General features: G+C 42.6%; 1 protein-coding gene across 3 annotated transcripts in view; it reads right to left on the bottom strand.

The window, feature by feature from the left end:
* Positions 1 to 24,971, bottom strand: part of Pde10a (phosphodiesterase 10A) — a 289,793-nt gene that overhangs the window by 204,774 nt on the left and 60,048 nt on the right. The window contains exon 2 of one of the 3 annotated variants that reach the window (XM_047559022.1): positions 13,422 to 13,549. The exons of 1 other annotated variant lie outside the window; for it this stretch is intronic. In XM_047559022.1, the coding sequence (XP_047414978.1) occupies positions 13,422 to 13,458 (37 nt within the window). In that variant the 5' untranslated portion in view covers positions 13,459 to 13,549. Of the gene's footprint in view, positions 1 to 13,421; positions 13,550 to 24,971 lie in introns of those variants that run through there. One more of the 3 variants, XM_047559023.1, reaches the window with a different exon arrangement.

The raw sequence follows: 24,971 nt of genomic DNA, 5'->3' as shown, positions 1-24,971 counted from the left end.
CATTCCAGATCCAAACCATAACACTGTGGTATGTCCAAATAATAGAATACTATTCAGCAATAAAAAGAAAGTAGCTATCGAGCTATGAAAAAGGACATGAAGAAAACTTACACACATTACTAAATAAAAGAAATCAATCTGAAAAGGCTAGATACTATATGATTCCAACTATATGACATTCTGGAAAAGCCAAAATTATAGAGACAGCAAAAATATTAGTGGCTGCCACAAGGTAGGAGAAAAGAATGAATAAACAGAGTGTAGAGGATTTACTACAACAATAGATGCATGTCATTATGCTTTTATTCAAATACACAGATTGTACAACACCAAGAGTGAACACTAAAGTAACCTTTGAGGATAATAGGTTATAATCTTGTGTGCCTTACTCTATTTTCTATTGCTATAACAAAATGGTTGAAGCTGGGTGATCTATAAAGAAAAGAGATTGCATGATGTATAATTCCCTTTATATGACATTATGGAAATGACAAAACTATAGCAACAGATAACAAGCTGGTAATTGTCATGAATTAGGAAAGGAAAGATGTCACTATAAAAGGGATTTCTTTGGACTGTCAGGATTTCTGTGTATCATGCTTGTGGTTAGAATTACATACGTTAAACCCATGAAATTGTTCACATGCACACACAAAAATCTGTCTTCATCATGATCAGAAAATAAAAACAAAATTAAGTAAGTTGCATTAAATAGCATGATGATAATGAAGCCAGAATTGGGGACAGGCCGTTAGTGTAGAAACAGGGGATCAGGTCAAATTGAGGAAATGGAGGCCATAAAAGCCATCTGCCTCTGGAAATTGCCCCTGAGAGAATGGAATGTCAAGGATCTCCAGAATCAATATGATTACCAAATTTAGCTGAGCTTGTCAGGGACTACAGGTAAGGAGCTGCTAATTAATGCCCCCTGGGTCCTTGCCTGGTTGAATCACTTTGGCCCTCCCTGTGCCCAACCACTTCTCACTTTTTGCATCTCACCTGCAAAACCAGGCCTAGTCACTAAGGCAGGAAGGAGAGATAAGCGGGGAGAGAACTGGAGAACAAAAGAGACCTTAATCTATAAAGGATGTAGGGTGTGCTCACTTCTCCGGGATTCTAGAACATTGGCCATGGCCCCCTTCTCCTTCCCGGGGGAAGTCTGTATAATTACTACTTTTAAATAAAACCTGCTTAATACTCCTGCCTTGGCGTGCTTCTCTAATGTTCACACTTCAACAGTTGAGGAAGCACTGGTACATGGCATGATAAATATACAGGACATTTGGGAGGTATCTAATAGGAAGCCTAAGTTTTTTATTAGAATTTGTCTGGTTTCACAAGAGCTATCTCCAAGTTTTGCATCTCTCTGTTCTTATCTTCTCCTGACCAAGCACCATTCTGAGTGGCCTGCCAGGCAGGGTCACACTGCTCACTAAACAAGCAGGTCCTAAGTGGAAAGGCATGCCTTCAAATGTACAGCACAAGTCAGCATCATCACTGATGAGCCGAGCCTGGGTAAGATCAGGGTGAGTCAGAGCGCTGGTGATTCCACACAGGCACTGCACCCCTCCGAAAGCCACCTGCTGCGAAGCTTGAGCTAACTAAACATGAATAAATGTACAGACTAACAAGGGACAAGAGAACTGGTTAAACACAAATAACAAACCATACTCATCTTATAAAAAGAAGAATGAATCTTTACATAATGTCTTAGAAAAGTTGCATATTAAGTGCATGATAACTAAAAATCAGATTTATTTTCCTAATCATTTCCATCATAAAAATAAATTTGTGCTTTCCCGGAAATATTCTGGAAAGAAAAAAAGCTAAGGCCAAACGTTTAATGAGATTATGATTTTGTCATGAAATAATGACTATAATAAAGTCACACAGTAAAAATACTAAACAACCACTGACACTGTCAGTTATACTGCTTCTGAAAAACACATGGTAAGGCAATGTAATCCTGGAGCGAACACACTGAGGAGCTTACACAAACCTCGACTGTGTGTTCAGTTACCAGATATGACCTCCTGGTGCAGTCAAGAATGAGACAAGTACAAGACAGATGAGGCTGCTACCAGCCTAACGCAGCACCCTGTTCACAGTAAACTGTATGTGTAGAGAGAGTATACTCTAGCAAGACAATAGAAGTATACAGTTCAGAACCAATAACTAGTTATCATCATCAAGCGTTATGTACTCTATGTGATTGTATGTGCTGTCCTTTTACATGACTGGCTACCACGTGATTAAGCAAAAGGAAATTTTTAGCTCCATTATAATCTTATGGGATCACTGTCAAATATGTGGTCCATCACAAACCAAAACACTGTTCTTTGACTGTATTTTCAATTCAATAGCCTACATCTTGAAACACCACATATACTACTGGTATCACACTACTTCCCCAACCTTCTTTGCTGGGTAGTATGTCTTGGTATGTTATGTTACAGATGTTCTACAAATGTAACAGGACTGATCTGAACTAAAAAGAGTTGAGAAAAGAAAGGAAAAAGTAGTGTTAGTTCAAAACATAGCAGCACTTCATCAGTGAATGGGACATTTATTGTAACAGATGGAGTAGCAGAAAACCAATCACTAAGTATTTAAGTACTTCTGTGTTTTCTGCATACTCAGGCATTACAAGACATTTTAAGATATAGTCCCTGTTCTCAACTTATCATCTTAGAAATGTTTTATAAAATGTTCAAGAATACAAAACAGAAAACACTGAGTGCTAAGTTCGTATTAGGAAGTAAAGTGTACAAGTAGTTCAGTACTAACAAAAATCATAATAGTTAACATTTACATAGCACTTAAAAAGTACTAGCATCTATTCTGTGCTATTACATACATTAATCTACACAGCATTTATTTCCTTTCTCCCCCCTTCTTTACTTGTCCCCACTCCTCTCTTCCTCTTGCCCCTCCATCTCCTTCCTTTCTATAGACCACAAAACTGAGGCAAAAAAAAAAAAAAAGAAGTCCCAGTTCAATTAGTAAAAAGGCTGAGTTAAATACCAGGCACTCTGCCTTAAGGAATCACTGACAGTTTCACAAAGAAGTTAGAACTGTAAACCATGCAGTAAACAGAGACCTTTCCCCCAAAAGACAAATCAGGTTAATAAAGGCACTCGGCCATGAGCACCCACAGGATCTCTGCCACAGCCCCAGGCGCCTTACTGACCTCACTTCACCTGTGAAACAGTGGAGCAAGCCAGGGGTAATGCAGCTCACCTTACAGCTACGAAGTGTTTACTACTCAGTGAACCTCCACTAAGCACAGTGTGCACCAGGTGGGACACTGCTGTCCTCACTTCCCTAGGCTTTCAGAATCTAAGAGGAAGTCCGACGCATGGGTCATAAGTCCTGCTGGTGGGAGAAGAGACTTGCAGGAAGAGGTGACGTCTGAACAGGTACTGAGGATCTGTTCAGCAACACAGAACACAGAAGGCACCGTGACAAAGGTAACACTGTGGGGTCAGAGTCTAGAAAGGAGTGCCAGACAACATGGACGTGAAAACAACAGGACCTCAGTTGGCTGAGTGGAGCTGAAGATGTGGAGAAAAGCCGGCATCAAATAGCAATGCGTGAGAAGCACTGAGACACTTGATTCTGAAGGCAAGTGTCACACAGAAATGAGGCCTGCCCAAAGGCATGCGCCAGGCAATGCGAGGATGCTCAGGTGTGAAATGGTTAGGCTGTGAGTGCCGTGGGTTAGCCCACTGATACGGGACACTAAGTGTTTAAGCAGGCAGGTGGGCTCTGGCTGGAAGAAGTACAACCCTGGGAACGTGACTTTGGGGTTTGTATTTGTCCCCAGTAGCAGAGCGCTCTCTCTCTGCTTCCTGACTGTCACGTCCTGATTGCTTTCTTCCAAAAACTTTCCCCCTCTCACTTAGTTAACTGGTGGTAACTAGAGGCGGGCAGGTGGTGGTGGTTAGAGGAGGAGATTACTGGAAGCATGACTTCGGGTCTGCATTGTCTCTGGTGAGCGGAGGGTTAAGCATGTGTGCACTCGCTCACCTGCTCTCCCTCCCACACCATCTCTGCTCTCTGGCTGCCAGGTTCTGAGCTGCTTTCCTCCACCATGCCCCTCTGCCATCGGCTCTGCACACCCAGGCCCAAAGTTAGAGTTGGTTGACCATGGACTGAGAGTCTGAACTGTAAGCCAAAATAAACTTTTCCTCCTCTAAATTGTTCTTGTCAGGTAGTTTGGTCACATCAACAAAACGCTGACTAAAACAGCAACAGATGTCTGGTAAGGGTGTTTCTAAGGCAGGGGAATAAAAATCAAACCCAGTTTTTATAAAGGAAATATGGCAAAATCAGCAATTCAAAACTCCATCCCTACTCTAAAACACTGCTTCTGGGAATGCCATGGTACACTCAGATTGGAAAATTGTGTGGCAGCATCTACTCAAGTAAATACCTGAATATCCTATACCCAGGAATTCCACCTTTCAGAAATGCTTTCTTATGCCTATCAGAAGCCTTAAATAATACTGAATGTTCCAGGAAGTACTACTTAAGACAGCCAAAACCCAGAATCGCCAAGCACCCGTCCATGGCAGAATCAATCAGCAAGTGAGCATACTCACAGGACGGAATACCACACAGGAGTGGGAATGAACTATTTGCCATTGTGTGCTGTCCTATGAGCGATGCACATAATGCTGAGCCAAAGAAGCCAGACACCAAAGATGAAATATTGCATGAGTCTACTTAACAAAAAGCTGGGAAAGAAGGTCTATCTGTGAGATGCTGGAAAAGCAGTTATCCTTAGAGCAACACTAGAGGGGCTCTTGATATTCTCATCAACCTCAATTTTCAGTCACAGAAGCTAAGATTCAGAGGTTAAATTGCTTATAACTAACAATGGGTAAAAGAGACATTCAAAACTGCTTTTAAAAATTAGCCATAAGTTAAAAACTGCTCAGAAAAACTATCTTGTCTTTCAACCAAATTTTATTTTTGTACCTGTGTCCTTAGGCATGCTGATCCCACTCTGATAGTGCTTTTCTGTCTCTGTTCCCTTCCACAGAAGTATCTATTTACACTGCTACTATGAAACCATTCCCAATCTCCCCACACCCTCCACACATTCAGGAACTATGGGTTTCATTTCCCAGTACTTAAAAAAATCATGAATTATTGTTTAGGAGGTGCCAGGCAATTTATCGATCTACTTCAATGATGTGTGGGGTCCCAAGAGGTAAATAACCCTTGGTCACATATTGCTGATCATGGCTAACACTAGGATCAAACCCAAGACATGCTGAATCCAAATCCAAGCTCTTACCCCATGTTTCCTTCTTTTACTTCATCTTCTCAGTGATGCATTTGTCTGCTTTGACCTCAAGATTCCAATTTCTTTGAAAGTTCAGGGTCTCTAGCTTCCCTTTCTACCATCTGCCCTAAACAATACCCAGCACATAGCAGTTGTTGAAGAAGGGTTTCTTTAAGTTATTTTTTAAAGAACTAAGTAATTAATAGGGTTATTTCCTCAAAGACAAAAAGTAGAGGCTCTGTTACAATACACAGGTGTTATTAAATCAGTCAACAAATACTAAGTGCCTATGTCATTAAAAACTGACATTTTCTTGAGAAAGAGAACTTAGGGGGAAAAAAGTATTCTAGCACCACAAAGTACACAGAACTATGTGTGTCCAATAAGTGACACTGGGAAAACAGCTATTGAGTGCCTGAGAAGTTACTACTCTATTGTGAGACACGCTGTAAGAACAAAATACACACTGGATTTTCCACATGGGGAAGTGAATTTTTTATTCTTTCTTCTCTCGCAAGTACTGCAGGACTGGGTTACTACTTAAAGCACATATTCCAACTTTATCAATCCACTTAAAAAGTAATCTTGACTTCACTGTTTTTAAGTGTCTACTATAGTTTGAATGTCTTGTGTTCCTCCAAAATTCCTATGTTGAAACTTAATCCCAGCTGTGATGGTATTCGGAGGGAGGACTTAGGCATGAGAGGGAGCACTCTCTGCATCAGCCTCCTTCGTCTGCCAGAACAAATGGCCACAACCCGATTGCCTTAAGTAGCAGAGATGCATTCTCTCATAGTCTCTGGAGAGAACTTGTTTCTTACTATTTCCCTAGTTGTGGCCATTTTACTTTACTCTGTCCTCTGTGGTCACAGTGCCATCTCCTCTTCTAACTGTATAATCTCCTGTTCCCTCTTCAGGACACTTGTCATTGGATGTAGGGCCCACAGGAGTAATCCAGGATGATCTCATCTCAAGATCCTGCACTTAATCACACCTGCAAAGGTCCTTTTCCAAATTGGTGGCATTTACAGATTATGGGCTCAGGACACGGACATATCATTTGGAGGGTGGCAGGTCAAGCATTCGACACACTACGCTCTCCTTAATCAATCTTACCAAATGAATGGACTTTAGAAATCCTAGCACTCTGTAATCCCCACTACTTGGGAGGCTGAGACAGGAAGATTCCAAGTTTGAGACAGCCTGGACAACTTGGCAAGACCCTATCTCGAGATAAAAAATAAAAGTGCTAAGAATGTACCTTGGTGGTAGAGTGTCCCTGGATTCAATTCCCAGTACCAGGAACGGGAGGGGGGATGACACTGGGAATGGAAGCCTAGCACAAACCAAACCTAGGGTCTAAAAATCAATCTTAATTTACCTAAAAAGATGAGATTATGTGCTTTAAAAAAGGATCTCGGCTTTACAAAAGAATTCAACACAAAGTTTATTCTAAATACTAAATCAAATTTGCAGATGTTTTAAAGACTAGTTCTCCATATGATTTATACCTAATAAATGATTCATTAAAAAGAACCCTTTAAGCATTTGCATAAAGGGAGGAAAACATGCCTTCTTTCCCTGCAATAGCTGGCACCACAAGTACGATGACAGTACTCTGCCAAGCCGGAATCACACACTTACACCACAGACGAGAGAAGCAGAGCAGCCTTCTTCACAGGGGCTGAGCCAGAAGAATGTCATTCATTGTGGGTGGATCCTTCCATGCTGCTGATTTTTCTTTGGAGACAATATTGGCCTTAAGACATTTTTCTGCCCCACATTTCCTTCAAGTATTAATGCTAAATGAGGTAAACGTAATGTCAACAGAAGAATACTCTGAGATGCAATTTGTCTCAAGAGATAAAAGGGCAGTCTACATTATATACAATAAAAAAACTAGAAAATAATGGGAGATAAAGTAAAAGGTGGTTATGTAGGTATATGACATTTCCTCACCAATTCCTTGCACATTTATAAAAGTTGCTGCCTCACCTTGTTTTGTGCTACCGTAAGAGCACAAACACAGACTCAGTAATTTATAATGAACAGAAATTCATTGACTTTGGATTCTGGAGGTTGGGAAGTCCATAATCAAGGGGTCCACATTTGGCAGTAGTGGCAACTTTTTGCTGCATCTTTCCATAGAAGAAGGGCAAAAGAGAGCAAGAGATCAATTTCCCAGCATCAAGCCCGATAGTAATGGGCATTGATCCATCAGGAGGCAGAGGTCTCAGAACCTAACTCCTCCGAATAGGCCCCACCTCCTGACACTGTTGCACTGGGGTTAAGTTTCCAGTTCATGAAAGTGTTGGGAGGTGGGCCCCAATGGGAGGTGTATAGTTTTGTTTTCTGAGGAGGAAAAAAATTAGCAGGAAGAACTTTCTAATGTGAGCTACACATACAAGTGAATATAAACACATTTATATTCACATAAAACAGTGAATAGCCAAGAAGAATTAGGACAGAAATTAAAATGTACTTTGAACTCAGAACATTCTGATTTTCAGAAAAGAGAGTACCAGTTTGCTAGCGCTGCAACTAATATACAGTCATATAGTTTAGAGCCCTGCCCTGTGGAGTTTCATCTTAACTTCATGGTCTCTTTAAAGGCCTTATCTCCAAACAGTCATGACCTAGAGGTCCATGATCACGAGGCCTGAGGCACTGGGTGCTAGAACTTCAACATGCGAATCTTGAAGAAACACAATTTAACTAACACTCTCTGATCCAAAAATTTTATACTTGTTTCGGAAATTATTTAAAAGGGAAAATTAATCTTTTTAATAACTGGAAAATATTATTTAGAAAAATGAGATGCAAAAATAAAAATTATCAATCTGATCTGAAATATACATATTGATTATAATATTCTAATACTTAAATTTAGTACAATGAACAAGGAGAAATAATCATGATAAATGAAACAATCCCTCAGTAAGAATGTAGTGCATATAATAATGTTTTAGCATATATTTTGAAAAGCACAGACTTGAATTTTACAATGGGTTTGTTACTAGGTTTGCATCAAGAAAACAGTATATTTCTTTTAAGATGAATGGTGTTTTCAAAAATTGTCTTCTTAGATGCTACTTCATTTTAAAAGTGGAAATGCTACTTCATTTTAAAAGTGGAAATAATTTGATTTTTTTTAATGAAGATAATAAGCTGGCAATACAACACAGAGTTTTCAAAGTCTGCTGAAAGATCTATGCTCTATAGGGCCTTCAGTTTATCAATTTGTTAAACATTGACTTGTCTCTCTCCACCATAACATCATCTTTGAAGGAAGAAACCACATCTTATTCATCTTCTTATCCCCTGAGCCTACTGATTATAGTCAATTATTGTCAGTAGTAGTTATGTTCTATAAAACCAACACAAACACCAAATCTGCAAATATAAAACCACCGCCTCTAGTAGAAACATGCAGCTAGGTTCTTGCCAGCTTTTGGTGACAATATTTTTGTCAATCAATCACTACATGCTCTGCACATGCAAAAATGACAGTGCAAGCATAGCTAGTATCGATTATGAAATCACAAATAAACTTGAGTGAATAGACAAATTTGCAAATATAGAATCCACTACACTTTGACACACTGGACACTCAACAAATGCTTTGGAATTGAATGAGAGTAAAAGAAGGAATTCATAATCATACTGGGGGCACTTCACTACTTCTAGAAATTTCATTATTTTGATCCCAGCTAAGACATACTCATACTACACAGGATCCACCACTACCCCAGATGTTTGGTTTTAGGCAAACTGGTGATACCTTTTTTAAACACTGTCATTCTTAAGTGTGTAGTACAGGTGATCTGCCTCTGTTATTTCCTCATAACCCACAGGCATGCTACACTGTGTGAAGCAGTGCTGCAAATACCTCAGAGGTTTCCACCACTTGCTCCTAACAGCTGGGTAACTTCACATTGTCTACTATACAGTCAACTTGCTGCACTGCTATCAAACATCATAACCCTGCACCATAAAAAGCTGCTAGTTCTTGCTTAACAGTGAGTGAGCCAAGTTCTCCCTGGTGACCAACATACTCTATGAGCAGGACTACAAGCATCTAAATTTGCTCATTACTAACATGAGCTTATTTCACAGAAGCAGCAAAGCCCAGAATTACACTCATTTATCTTTAGCTACTGGGAAAGATTTAAACACAAACACAACACTTCTGGTTTTCTTTGAAGTTTCATCTGTGTCACTGATTTCCTCTAAAACTCTAATTCCTTTCTCCAACAATTAATCACTTCAAGACAGTGAGTAACAAATGCTAAAGAAAGCATTATTTTTCTGGTCACTCTAGCGCCATGCAATTTACATCATAAAATGGTAATTGTTAAAGATAGAGTAATGCAACTCCCTATCATTTACTGAATCAGTAGAACAAATTACTTAATATTTCTGTGCCCCAATTTTCTCATCTGGAAAATGGAGATAATAGTATCTACACTTCACAGAACTGTTTTAAGGATTAAATAAGCATGCATGGAATTTGCTTAAAATAGTTTTCAGTAAATGTCAGCTATTGCTAGCACTTAAGTATAAAAAAATTAGTTTGTACTCAGTCAACAAAACATTACTCAACAAAAGATACAACACTACATTGTTACAAAAGTGGCCTCAAGAAAATATCTTAAATCAAAAATGACACTGAAAGAAGTCGGTGGTTATTTCAAAATTCTCGAACCTTTCTTTTTTTTCTTCCTTGAAAACAAAACCAAAGACATTAGATATCCATTCTTCTCAGCATTTTCATTTTTAAAATATGGATTTTATCCTTCTTTATGGTTCTAATTGGGTGTAGATACTGGTTACTGCAAACCACAATTCTCACTGCTAACTTTGCTCAACAAGTGGATATTCTGAAATTAAGTTTAGACTATAATGAAAAACCTGCCAAATTTCTTAACCTGAGTTGGTAGCACAATTAATGACTAGTAACTTCTGATATACGATGTACTAGTTGTATAGATTTTCAGATATTTCATTCTAATATGCACACCTTGCGTTCCCCTTTTTAACAAGGTAGCCATAAAATTACAGGTTTATTCTTATCTTTGTTATTTTAGATTTCATAATGAGCCATTAAAATAGTTACAGAAGACATTCTACTGGATGATATACTACTGAGACTTTATCTCTGTAATGACAGTTTGGCTGTAGAGCACGTTCTGTGTCTGGATTGTTTTTCACCAGTAGAATTAGTATGTTTGGCATATGCAGCAGCAGACAACCATCAGCCTTGAACAGTTCAATCCCAGGAATTCACAATGTCTCCATGTGTCACTGTGAAGGCTAATAGGCATGTTGAGATAAACAGCTTATCAGATGTTAAGTGCTGCTGAAATGATGCTAGTCTGTGATTAGCTTCCCCCTGCACAGATTTATTAAGACAGGGGTAAATGCACAGAGTATAAGAACTTTCCATGAGGCCCACTAAACAACCCTTTTTATCAAATTTGTCACATTTATTTTCTCACCAAAATATAACAAATGTGAAGCTTTCTAAGGGGCAACAAATCATAGAATATTATGCATAATGAATTAACCACATTTTTGCTAACAAACATTATTTCTGCCAAATGATTCAAAAATAATACTAAACTATTTAAACAGACAAGGATCTGGCTTACAGTCAAGAAACGCAATAATTTTAAAAAAGAAAAAATCTCAATAGAGTTTTTTTTTTTTTTTTTTTTTTTTTTTTTTTCAGACAAAGAGTCTTTTCCCCTGCTCTGGCACAAAATTCAGGAAAAGAGCCAAGGTGCTGCTTATCAACCCTTTGACATCAGGAGAAGACTATGTGCGTCAGCAGGCCCAGGAGGAACCCCAGACTTATGGCAATGGACATGTGCTTCTTATCTTATCAGCTGACAGTTTCTGGCACTTCAACCATTACTGTGTGAACCCCAACGGAAGGAAGGTGTGTGTGATTGTGAGGGTGTAGGTTAGAGTTATGAGCTAAGCAGCTCTGAACAACTTATTAACAAAACAAACTATCCAACATATTACACTAATTATGATGAAATCCAACCTTAAGAGAGGTTTTTTGTTCTTTTAAAGGCAACTTAGCTGCATATGACAACTTCTCTTAATTATGCAAGCGAATGCTGAAGTTATATTTTCGGAGCTGTGAGGCCACTGACTCCACTTAGAAGAGTTAAACAAAAAGCAATTTTTTAGAAAAGTACATGTAACTCTTACATTAGCTCCACTAAAAAGGTGCTTGAGAGTTGGGAAGAGGATTAAGACTGCTTTCAAATATTGGCCGACATTCATACCTCTAAATACAAAGAAGGGGAGGGTCACGTTAGGTCAGTGGGGTTCCAACAGTCACCCCACTCAAACCAGCACAGAGAAAGAAAATGTCTTATAAGAACTACTTCACCAAAAATAATTATTTTTTAAAATGTTGGCTTTAAAAATCATTTTAAAACAAATTTGAAATATTTAGAGCAATATTGCACTTGCTAACTGAAAACCAATTTTGCCTATGTAATAAATATTTATATGAACAAGATTTTTATTTACTAGTCAACTCACACTATGCATCACTCCCTTTAAAATGACGTGCATTTATACCACAATTTACAACTATCACCAGCAGTACTATATATATATACCATATTTCACAAGCATTTGTCATCCTAGTAATATATATTTACTCTTCCTTCAAGTTCATCTATTAAATTAGAATAAACACAATTAACTGATTCTATACTCCTTCTTATGAGTCAACAATCGTCGTTCTGAACCACGGACAAGAGAAAAACCGTTCTCACCCTCCTGTGACAAAAGTCCTCTCTGAACACATTATCCTATCCTCACATCTTTCTTCCTTTCATCCCTCCTGAGCCGGTCTGTGCTCTCGGTTGTACGCTCTGGTTTCTTTTCAGTTTGTTTCTCTACCGTATGAATTAACTTTGCCTCCCTATTAAGTTTGAAAACTTCTGCCAGTTATTTCACTGACACCTCAGTGAGCACCACAGAATTCCTTGTGTAAACCCAGTACAAGGGAACTCAACATCCAGTTCTCTTCACTAGCATTTCTAACAGGTTACAGTTTAAAATGCAATCCTGCCAATTCTCTCATTTCCCCTAGACAACTCCCTATCCTGATCCCACAGCAGCCAAGCCAAGGCTGCTCATTACTCTTGAGCATTCAGACACATCATTATCCTGTGACACATAATTTGACCTCTTTTTCCCCCCAAGAGGACTCTTTATTTTTCCACTTCGACATTTCATTGAACCTCTACCCACTTTCCATCCCCTCTTAACTCAGCTAACTCTCCTTCTCGGTTCAGTTCCTTTTTTGCCTTGCTCACTTAATATTCCCCTTCTACATTCATGTCTTCAAAATATAGCCCCTGCTAATAGATTTCTAATATGATCACATTTCCACCAACCCTGAAATATCATCATCAACAACAGCCAAATTTCCTTCAAACCTGGTAAACCCAACACACCTTCTTCTTTTCTTTTACCAACAAAGTAAAAAGAGTAGACTTGTCTTCTAACTCATTCCTTAGTCACTGCCTCATGACTCCAGCCCCTGGCACTGCAATGAAACCACTTATTTTTTGCAAAAACCAAAATTCCTCCAAATTCTTAGGTATCATTATTTCAGTTTTAGACTTGATTATCCCAGTCTTCATCTTCCTGGGTCTCAGTATTATCAGATATTGCTAATTGAATCCATACTTTCTTGGAAATTTCTCCTACATAACACAGCAAAAAAGGTCCGTTAGCCAATAATCAATTTACTTAAATACATTTGTAAGCAGACCAACTGCTCTATGAAAAACGAAATGAAAATCAACCAAATAGAACTTCATGGAAATCCTCAAAAGGTGTTAAAATTAACCCATCCAATATAAAATACCATAAAGTTTTTAATACAATAAAATTCTAGCAAGGATGCTATGGGGAGTTGACTGGAGCCTGGTGTCAAAATCAATTCAATGTCTAAATAAAACAAGTTTTGGTCAATTGATAAATTTAATAAACTGACAGATTAAAACTTAGAACTACAAAGCGCTGGTTGGCTTCCTATCTCTCTGAATATCCCTTCTACATATCTTTGGCTAGCTTAGTATCCTCTACTCACCTGTTAAATGTTGGGATTTTCTCTCTTCTATCCTCATTCTACATTCTTTTCCTTCAAAGTCTTCTCTACCCCCATCTCTTCAACTGTAACATCTCTGTGGATGACTTCTACATCTATACCATTAGCTTCTAAACAAAAAACAAACAAAAAATCAAGTAACCATCAGATAATTCTCAGCATCACTATACCTTATCGTCCTTCCATCTCTACTCCTCCCTCTCTGTACCCCACCTCTTTTAGTGAAATCCTTCTCCTCCTAGTCACCTAACCTGCATATCTCAGCCATCCTCCAATCCACCCTCTTCTTCAATCCCTAAATGCAAATGCCTGCTGATGGCTGTCCATTCTACCTCCATGGCACTTTGGACTTATTCTGGCCTTTCCTATACCCACCGCTACTGCCTTTGTTCAGAATACTGCTAGCCACCATTTTCCCCTCTCGGGAAAGGCCACACTACCTCACCCGGCTCAGAATAAATCCTGATTAACTAAACCAACCCTGGAAATACTCTCAATCCCCTGCAGGACACTTGTTCAGGCACAGTAACAAAAAGAGCCACTCTTCCTTCAACGTGTACACCAGGCCTACAGCCAAAGTGCTGCTGCCACCAGCAGAGCAACACCAGCCAGCAAACTGGAGAACCAGGAGGCCGCCCCGAGGCCGCCAACCCCGCGGCCTCCTGCTCCTGCTGGCGCGCACAATCCTGGGGGTCCAACACCCTCCCACCCGGGTCCCTCCCACTCGGGATCCTCCCACAGGGTGTCCCTCCCACAGGGTCCCTCCCACTCGGGTCCCTCCCACAGGGTCCCTCCCACAGGGTGTCCCTCCCACCCAGGTCTCTCCCATTCGGGTTCCCTCCCACTCGGGTTCCTCCCACAGGGTGTCCCTCCCACAGGGTCTCTCCCACAGGGTGCCCCTCTCACAGGGTCCCTCCCACAGGGTGTCCCTCTCACAGGGTCCCTCCCACAGGGTGTCCCTCTCACAGGGTCCCTCTCACAGGGTCCCTCTCACAGGGTGTCCCTCTCACAGGGTCCCTCCCACAGGGTGTCCCTCCCACTCGGGTCCCTCTCACAGGGTCCCTCCCACTCGGGTCCCTCCCACTCGGGTCCCTCCCACCCGGGTCTCTCCCATTAAGGTTCCCTCCCACTCGGGTCCCTCCCACTCGGGTCCCTCCCACCCAGGTCTCTCCCATTCGGGTTCCCTCCCACTCGGGTTCCATCCCACCCGGGTCCCTCCCACTCAGGTCCCTCCCACAGGGTGTCCCTCCCACTCGGGTCCCTCCAACTCGGGTCCCTCCCACTCGGGTCCCTCCCACTCGGGTTCCCTCCCACAGGGTGTCCCTCCCACTCGGGTCCCTCCCACTCGGGATCCTCCCACAGTGTCCCTCCCACCAGGGTCCCTCCCACTCGGGATCCTCCCACAGGGTCCCTCCCACAGGGTGTCCCTCCCACCCGGGTCCCTCCCACCCGGGTCCCTCCCACTCGGGGTCCCTCCCACAGGGTCCCTCCCACAGGGTGTCCCTCCCACTCGGGGTCCCTCCCACCTGGGTCCCTCCCACTCGGGGTCCCTCCCACTCGGGGTCCCTCCCACTCGGGTTCCCTCTCACCCTGATCCCTCTCGCGGTGCGCAGCCCACAGCCCGCGGGTCGGTGCAGTCATCCCTCCAGTCATCCTCCTCCACCCACACGGAGCACAGCCCTGGCACGGTGCCAGAACAGCAGGGACCGCAGACGACAGAGGTGGGCGGCTATTCCCACACTTTGGCTGCGAAGACCCTGGTCTCCGGGCCTCTGACGCCGCCCAGGGCCTTGGAGCATGCGCAGGCCCCTGCCTAGGCCGCAGCACCGCCGTGGAGGACCCGGCCAGCTGAGGCTCACCCAGGAGGCCAGGGCCTGGAGGAGGCCAGGACGCATCCTGAGCGCCTCGCGCGCAGCCTCAGCGGCAGGGCAGTTGCAAGCACTTCCGGTGATGTCACGCCGGAAGCCGGCTATCCTTTCCTCCCTCCCTCTCGCCTCTCTGCCCTACCCTTCCGCCTGCTTCCTCCCTTCCTTCTACCTACTTCCTTCCTCCGTCCCTCACTTACATCTACTTCCTTACTCCCTCCTTCTTCCTCCCTTCCACCTACTTCCTTCCTCCTTCACTTCCATCTGCTTCCTTCCTCCCTCCCTTTCCCTCCCTCCCTCCGTCCCTTCGGCCTGCTTCCTCTCTTCCTCCCTCACTTGCATCTACTTCCTTCCTCTCTCCCTCACTTCCATCTACTTCCTACTCCCTTCCTCTCCCTTCCTTCCTTCTACCTACTTCCTCCCTCCCATCTCCTCTGTCCCTCACTCCCACCTACTTCCTCCCTTCCTCTCTCTTTCTCCCTCTCTTCCTCCATTCCTTCCTTCTGCCCACTTCCAGCCCTGCCCAGGCTGCCCAGAACCTGAGACCACAGAGTATGGGCACAGCACCCCAGCTGCAGTGGCCTCCTGGCCTCCTGACCAGCTCTGCAGGCGCCCTCTGCCAGGCTGGGACAGCACCTCCACAGAACCTGCGGGCAACCCCGAGGCCCTGCTCCTCGGGTTCTGACTCCTATAAGCAAGAGGACCCTGACAGCTGCTGGCAGCCTTCATCCCTTCCAGCTCAATCAACGCATTGCTGAACTGTTAAACTACTTTACAAAAGGAAGCCTCCTTACCTATCCCTCTGCCATCCCTCCCCTCTGGGCAAGTATCCAGAAGTACTATTGACTCATAGGTTCTCCTGTGAATGTTACAACCCAAGGAAAAGGTAGGATGGGTGCAAAATGCCATCTGAACCAAAAGAACAATCATGGTTTTTCTCAGGTTTTTTTTTTTTTTTTTTAAGAAGTATTTGATCAGGTCCTCACCATTTCAGAACAAAGTGAGAAATTCTTGGGGTATGGAAGCACCTCCATTATTTACCCCCAAACAGCCTCTGTCTCTTGCTACTCTCCCCTCTCCTAAGGCCCTCCATACTTTCATGAAAACTAGGCTTACGCAACTCTTTCCAGCTACAAACGAAGGAGAATGACAGTGAGGATCCCAGAATCATAACGTGACTTTTTCTTACTTTCCATGCAAACCATCAGGCAATCTCCTGTTGTTTGGAACTTCAAAACAGGTTCAGGAACTGATGACATTTCACCTTCCCCACAGGCAACACCCTCATTCAAGCCATCATCATCTTTCATCCTGATACTTTCAGAGTCTCCTTATTGGCTAACCTGCATTTATCTGTAGTCTGGTGACAATACAGCACCCTGCCAAAACATATGTTCACTCTTCTATTCAAAAACCTCCAGGACTGCCCAGTGTCATACAGCAAAAGCCAAAGTCCTTAATGATGCTTACAAGCCCTATCTGGAATGCCCTTCATGACCTCTCCTGAGCAAACAAGGCATACTTCCACACAGGGGACTTCACCCTGTTGTCACCTCTGCTCTTTTTGCAGATATCAACATAGACAAATTCTGTACCTCCTTCTGCTCTTTAAAAATATCACTACATTTGGGGCAACGGTGTTTAATATCACTTCCATCTCCGCCTCATTCCATTCTACTTAAGCGCTTTTCCCATGCTTCTCTTTTTCTAATATCCTAAATAATTTCATTTTTTATTTACTTTTTCTCTGTTTACCTTACTCGAATGTATAAACCACAAGGGTAGGGATCTTTTGTTGTTTTCACCAATGTATTCCAAACTCATAGTGGGTATCTTAATTTTTTTTTTTCAGTGCTAGAGGTTGAACCCAAGATCTTGTGCTATACCTCTAGCCCCCCCAATAAATATTCAAATCAATGAATGTTTGAATAAATGAATCCAATATTGGGGGTCAGGAGATAGGCATAGGGAGGAATGGATCAGATATGATTTCTGAAACAATGCTTGAGCTGAATCTTAAAGAGAAGAAATTAAGCAAGCAAGCAAATGGTGTTGTTATTTCCAGACAGGGATCCAAACATAAGAAGACACAGATGCAAGAAGGGCATGGAATATGCATGGAACTACAAATAGACTTCAATGTTGCTGAAGCTTAAATAAAAGATGGAGACGAGGTTGATATTGTCAAGGGCCCAGATTACACAATGTCTTGTATTCAAACTCCAAGAAGTTTACTGTGAGCTTTTTAATACATCTGACTTTATTAAAGTTAATTTTAGAGAAAACAAATAATGTCCATATAGAACAGTGGGGATGCTTTTGAGAAATATTTAATGGATATAACAACAGCACTTATGTGGTAGGGCTGCAGTGAATGAAAATAAAGTTGAGTCCCTGTGTGGCACAGCTACCAAATGAGAAAGAAAGTAGTGAGGTCAATTTTGGAAATGCTAAAATATATAATTCTAACACATTAAATTACAAAATAGGTGAGAAAAGTAAATGTTAATTTCCCTTTTAGATCCATCTCTGCAACACCAAGGAGAAATTGGAGGTAAGAAGTGCTTTCACCTGTTTCTATTATAAACTGTCATATACCCACTCACAAAAATAGTTAATTTAAATTTTCCTGAAAGAGAACAACTGGGACCATTTAAATGCTAAATGCAACATCACCACATTTTGATGAAGGGATAGTGCTATGGACTAAATATCTGTATACCCAAAACTTCACATGCTGATTCCCCAGTGTAGTAGGAATGGGAGGTGGGGCCTTTGGAAGGTAATCTGGTCCCGGTGAGATTAGTGCCCAAAATGTATATCTAGGAGGAAATCTCATTCCTGCAGATTTCCACTCCACCAAAACCCACACAACACTGCTCTCCTGGTGTCTTTCCAGTGTATCTTCAGGTGGTGAATAATGCAGTGAACTTGCATGAATACAAAAAAACAATTCAACAAATGTATCCACCAAGAGCAGCCTCCAGAGCTGCTGGACTTATGCAGTCTTTCCCAGCCAACTACTTGTGACAGGATTTGTAAACTTTTGCTGGCATGCCTACTATGTGTCAGGCAATATTCTACTCACTTTTCATTTATTAAATAATTTAAACCTTCAAAATAATCCTATATTATCATTATCCCAATTTTACAGAATATAGGCTTAAGAAATTTGATAACTTGCCAAAGTTTACACTGCAAAGTAGTTTCTGAGCTGTTTCAAATTAGCTTGCCTTCAGATTCCACCTTCTTTAACATCTATTCTGTACCATCTCTTAATCTCACTGCCTCTCAATAATTTATAAATAAGACAGATAATAAAAAAAAAAAAAACGAACTCCTAATAGATGTCTGCATCAAATCCATGGAACCTGTGAGGAGCACTTTATCTGGCAAAAGTCAAGATTAAGGTTAAAAATCTTAAGGCACTAACCTTGCATGATTCAAGTGGACACTAAATGTAATCACTGTCACAGTGTTCTACACAGCACTCCCAATCGAGGCACTAACTTCATCACAGATGAAGAGTAGCAGGGGATCACATTCCTGGAATTCAACAACCAAACCATGTCCCCATCACCCTGAAGCAGCCAACTTGATAGAACAAGGAAAGATACTGGAAAACTCAGCAGAGCTAGGTTGGAAATCTTGCAGGGCTAGGGCAGTGTCCTCTCGGAGACTGTATATGCCCTAAACCAGCATCCAATATGTGGATTAATTTGCTGGTTTTCCCACACCCAAGACTCGTGGCTACAGGAACCGACAGCTGGGGAGGATGGCACCAGTCACTGTCACTCACAGTGATCCACTACCAAACTGTTTACTTTCTGCCCCACAGCCATGTACTCTGCTGCTCCTGTCAGGAGGTTTCAGTTGTACAGGGACTGTGTTCCACCATAAGACACAATACGTCCACTGAATTTGAAGTTATGATCACCACTTAGCCGCTTTGGTTGCCCCATGCCTCTGAATCCATGAGCAAAGATAGGAGTTACTGTAATGGCTGAGGTGACTGATCTTGATTGCCAAGAGGAAACAGCTACTCCTACTCCTACTAAGGAGTCTAGTTCCAGGTTCAAATCCTCTGTGTGATCTGTAGGCTTCAACCATAGGCACTTGCAAAGTTGTGCCTAGCAGGCCTCCTGAGGACACAGTGCCCACCTACACACAAGATTGGTGCAGTTTTCTTCCCTCTCTTATCCTCTTATCATTTGACATAAGACACATTAATAATAGTTAACTTTAGGCCACAGTATAGGATAGTAAGGAAAACAGACATCAAGAACATTTGCATGTTGGGCAAGGGTTAGCATATTTCGGGCTGTCCATAAGATAGTGGCATCCCATTATGTGGACAAATGATCTTGATGTCTTTGGAGACTATACATGGTCTAAGCAGATGTGTATGAGTACTAAGTTGACACAGGGTGAGGTGCAGTGAGGGTCATTTGCCCTGTCTTTTGCTGTATACCAAAAGCCATAGAATCTTCTAGGAGTCTAGAAAATAGGCTTAGTTGCCAGAGTGTGGTAATTGGGGTTGTAATGAACCTGAATAAATAAACCCCTTGGAATAACCTTTATCTTCCCCTAGGATCCTCCAACCCCCACCCGACCACACACACTTATCTCTTAGTGGCACGCCTAGAATTTACCCTAATCCAGAGATCCACTTGTCCCATAATTCCTCTTCACAAATTTATTGTTCTCTTTCCAAACAGTAGAAAAGCATCTTGCTTTGGTCATTCTTCAGATTTCACTCTCTTATAAAGGTTCTCTTCTACATATAAGTTCAATAAAACTTGTATTTTTTTTCTTGTTAATCAGCCTTGTGCTAATTTGGTTCCTGTGTTGAGCCAAAGAGCCCACGTGAGTACCAGGGAGGACAGAGAGAATCGCTCCCTGCCCTACATCAGCAGCCACAAAAGAGCATATCCTTGACTATCAGGGTGGGCCCTGAATATGTCCTTATAAGACAGAGACAGAGGGATTTTTGAGAGACAAAGAAGAGACGGGAATTCTAAGATGGAGGCAGAACTGGCTGATGCTACCACAGCCCAGGAGTGCCTACAGCCAGAAGAGGCCAGGAGGCCAGGAAGGAGCCTGCCCTGGAGCCTCCAGTGAGAGCAGAGCCTTCAGACGCCTGGACCTAAGGGAGAGTGAACTCCTGCTGGGATGAGTCACCACACTGGTGAGATTGTTACAGCAGTCGTATGGAACTAACAAAGGCAATTAACCACAAAGCAGTATGAATCAGATGACACTGAGGAGAAAGACCGAGGTAGTCCATGCTCCCACTGAGTTACTACCTGCATGAAACTAGTCTTTAAAACTGAATTCTCACTCAGATACTAAAAGTTAAGATGTCTTCTCTCCCTCCACCCAACAAAACACTAATTCCAGAGCTTTCTGATATTTCCTTTCCTATTTCCCCATTTCTTCAGATACCCAGGGCATGTTTGGCAAAGAGCTATATCCCAGAAGACAATTGATATTTTATGTTATAAAGGCCTAAAAGAAGGAAAACAAAGCTCACAAATGTTTAAAATATCCATAAGGGTCAAATGATAGTTTAAATACTTGAAATTCAATTATGGAAATTATATTCTCTATTATACCACTATGTTATAGCTTACTAAGGAATCTAATTGCATATAAGGTCCAGAAACCACCAAAGTAGGTGATTCTTGATGTTTTGAATCACTATTCATAAAAATATTAGTTGGCTTCAAAAGTTGATTTGAAATCTTGATTGGAAGCCAACATCTAGAATTATTATTCCACAGCAGTTTTTCTTATATATTGTCAGGGACCAAGAGGAAGTTCTCATTCCGAGAACCTTCGATGAGCGGCAGCCCAGGGAACATTTTGCGTTGCCTCCCCTGCGCAGACACGCTGCAGCTGACCTACGGATTCCCGGAGCGCGCCCCTCCCCCCTCCCGGCTGACCATATGGCACCGTCCCTGCTTCTCTTCTGGGATTTCACCTTCCCTCCTGCGCGAACTTGCACCCTATCAGGAGCCCAATAGAAGAACACAGCCAACCAGCCTGCGCCTCATCATGCCCCTCATTCCCTCAGGATATAAATACCCCTGTGAACAATAAAAATTTGCAGCTTGATCAGAACTCCTGTCTTGTTGTCACTCCTTGTGTCTCTTGTCCCTTCATTCCTTCTCTCTTAGGTTCGCCATCCTCGTTGATGTCCCGAGGGTCAGGACAATATATCTTCTATGGTTTCCTTGAAATAAGATGCTGAGCTAAAACAAGGCTGTCTTGGGGAATGCCAGGGTCTGAATTTGGGGTGACCCCCACATGCCCGTGTGTTCAAATCCTGGTATTTATGTGATGGCAGAACCTTTAAGAGGTAGGACTCAGCAGGAGGCTCTAAGTCATGCATGCCTTCAGGGAATTGAGGGTCCCTGGTATCCTCCCCTTTCCCTTCCCAGCCATGAGGTAAACAAGCCTCCTCTGCATACACTCTCCATGATGTACAGTATCATCACAGGACCTAGAAGTAAAGGGGTCAACAACCAGCTATGGACTGAAACCTCCAAGACTGTGAGCAGAACACATCCTCTTTTTAACTTGATGATCCTGAGTATCTTGTTACAGTAACAGAAAGCAGACTGACACAAGGGCTCTATCTTAGAACTCTGTGGAGAACTGCATGCAGGCAAAACTTCAGGCAGCAGCACGTTTAGACTCGGGACCTTCCACGCCGCAGGTGCTCATCCAACTCTGCAAGTCAGAAGAAGAGCGATAAAATGGCGCTGCAGAAGGAGGTTAAGCCTAAAGCAGCAGGACAGGGAGGACGGGGCAGAGAAATGCACAGGAGTGTAAGACTCGGAGGACGTGGGACGTAAGACTCGGAGGACGTGGGACGTAAGACTCGGAGGACGTGGGACGTAAGACTCGGAGGACGTGGGACGTAAGACTCGGAGGACGTGGAGTGTAAGACTCGGAGGACGTGGAGTGTAAGACTCGGAGGACGTGGGACGTAAGACTCGGAGGACGTGGGACGTAAGACTCGGAGGACGTGGAGTGTAAGACTCGGAGGACGTGGGACGTAAGACTCGGAGGACGTGAGACGTAAGACTCGGAGGACGTGGGACGTAAGACTCGGAGGACGTGGGTCGTAAGACTCGGAGGACGTGGGTCGTAAGACTCGGAGGACGTGGGTCGTAAGACTCGGAGGAAGTGGGACGTAAGACTCGGAGGACGTGGAGTGTAAGACTCGGAGACGTGGGACGTAAGACTCGGAGGACGTGGGACGTAAGATTCGGAGACGTGGGACGTAAGACTCGGAGGACGTGGGACGTAAGACTCGGAGACGTGGGACGTAAGACTGGGAGGACGTGGAGTGTAAGACTCGGAGGACGTGGAGTGTAAGACTCGGAGGACGTGGGACGTAAGACTCGGAGACGTGGGATGTAAGACTCGGAGGACGTGGGACTTTGATCTGTTGGTTCTGGCCACACCACCTGTGTGTGGAACAGTGGGCGCTCCATGAATCATCCTGTGGAAGAGGTCAAGGTCTACAAGATGGGGGAGTACAAATTTTTTGAAGAATTTATGGGAAGAAAGCCATGAGAACAATTCAAAGAAAGCTGCATATCAAACCCCTGCTCTCAAATTTAACTTTGGTAGTTACCCTCTAAAGCAGTTTAAGGAAAACAAACTAGTAATTTCCTCAGGCTCTCTTGGGCCTCAGATGGAGTATTACCTGATGGATAAAGAAACCTCTCATCTAATTCACTGTTTCACTTAGTAACACCAGCAGGACAGGTAGAACATTTATGCTGCACGTTGAAAACTGGAAGAAACTTATCACTTGGCAGATTCCATCCCTACCCATACTGACTTAGGGCGAGCTGCCAGGAACCCCATCTAACTGGTTCCAAAGCAGGGAAAACGCTGCCCCAGACGAGGTGGGGTACAGGACAGGGAGCCCTATTTCCACACAGCATCTTAGAAAAGATTCAAATACATGCAGATTTCTTCACGATTTATAGGTTTTATAAACAGCATGAACACATTACTAAAATGCCCAACAATCCTTAGAAATAACAACATTTAGTCAGTCTTACAGCATCTAACCCAACAGAATGACACACTTAATGTCCTTTCCTCCAAAAAGCACTTTTGTTAGATGGACACGTATGAGCTTGCTAAGCTGACCTGAAGTCTTTCAGCACGTATTCCAGGTGTTTGGAGGGTTCTGTAGAGGTGAGCTGTGGATCACGTATTCTCCTATTTGACTGACAGATGTGACAGAACGAAAGTATAAGGCCTCTGGGAGTACTATTAGAAAAAATAGATACAGTAAGTAATGTTCACATGGCTTCCAGGAAAGGGGAGCAATTATTTTTGGCCTTTTACAATTCAGGCTAAAGCTGCAGAGGTTAAATGAGGTCCAACACCTCATAAAGGCCTCAGTGCAGAAAACACGGCTCAACAGCAGGACCCCTGAAAAGAAGACGAGTCTCAAGTCCCTGCAGGCTCGGGATCCAGCAACCAAAACCAGAATTCATCTCAAAACCTTCAATCTTACTCATTTCCACTCCTGTAAATTAGTTGGCTTTATTTTAACTACTGTCTTTACTGATACCATCCACCAGAAAGTTGTCTTCTATTCCGAATGATCAAGTCAGCAAGCACTGCTCTAAGAAACCGATAGGGGTATCTAACTCGGCCTTTGTATCTTGCACACATCATTCTTGCAACCGACCTAAGCCCCCCTCTTGGCCTAGATTAGAGAAAGGCTAACTGGGGGTACTTAACTACTGGGATGTGAGGAAAATAAAGTTAGCATTCTGATTCTACTGCTTCCCTGCCATCAAGATACATTCCAAAGAGAGTAAGATAAGCTACATTTAAACTGCACATACACTACACGTTCTCATCTATTAGAAGGGGTCAGGAAAAAAATCCTATATGATGCTTTTATAAATAGAAAATGAATCCCTAACTTCTCTAGTTAAAACCAGGTTTTTAAAAATTCCTGTCTTTAAGAAAAATACCATGACATATGTTGTGTTCCCATTCACTCTCTCATGAAAAATAAATGAAATATGGACAATTCTAAATATCGTTTAATATTCATTTCAGTAATTCAGACAGTCATTCAACAATTTCTCATAATATAAACCCAAATAAGAAAGACTCACCCTGCCACATATCATCTTTGCAGAGGCTGGCCTGATGTATACAGGCGAGAGGCCAAGTGAAAGTACACAGTGCCTGATGCTTGCCAGATGAACCCCAGCTCTGCATTCTGACGTTTACCTCCACGTCTGTGATGTTCTTCATACCACCCCCACCTCACTGAAGCCCTCCCCTGGAGGAACTGAACTTGACTGGGAAGACAAGGCAGGACAGGACAGAATCTGCAGCCCCATAGCTTCCTGCAGTGTAAGAAGTGTGCAGGTCACCGTGATGCATTTTTTCTAAAACAGTTTCTTCTTTAACACTGTCCTTTATGCTAAGACGATGTCTCACTTACACTTGGTATGAGTTCTTTCCAAAGTGAAATCATGACAACTTTATTTTTAATATTCTTAGCTAGCAAAATATGTCATCCTACCTGAAGAAAGACAATGCTATTAGCTCATAAATTTCTCAAGTTTGTGAGCTACTACTTAGTAGACAAAACGTGGGTTCTAGTGTCATG

The sequence above is a fragment of the Sciurus carolinensis genome, chromosome 7 (assembly GCF_902686445.1).
Source record: "Sciurus carolinensis chromosome 7, mSciCar1.2, whole genome shotgun sequence".
In the NCBI taxonomy this organism is placed as follows: Eukaryota; Metazoa; Chordata; class Mammalia; order Rodentia; family Sciuridae; genus Sciurus; species Sciurus carolinensis.
This window is presented reverse-complemented; position numbering and strand designations above follow the sequence as displayed.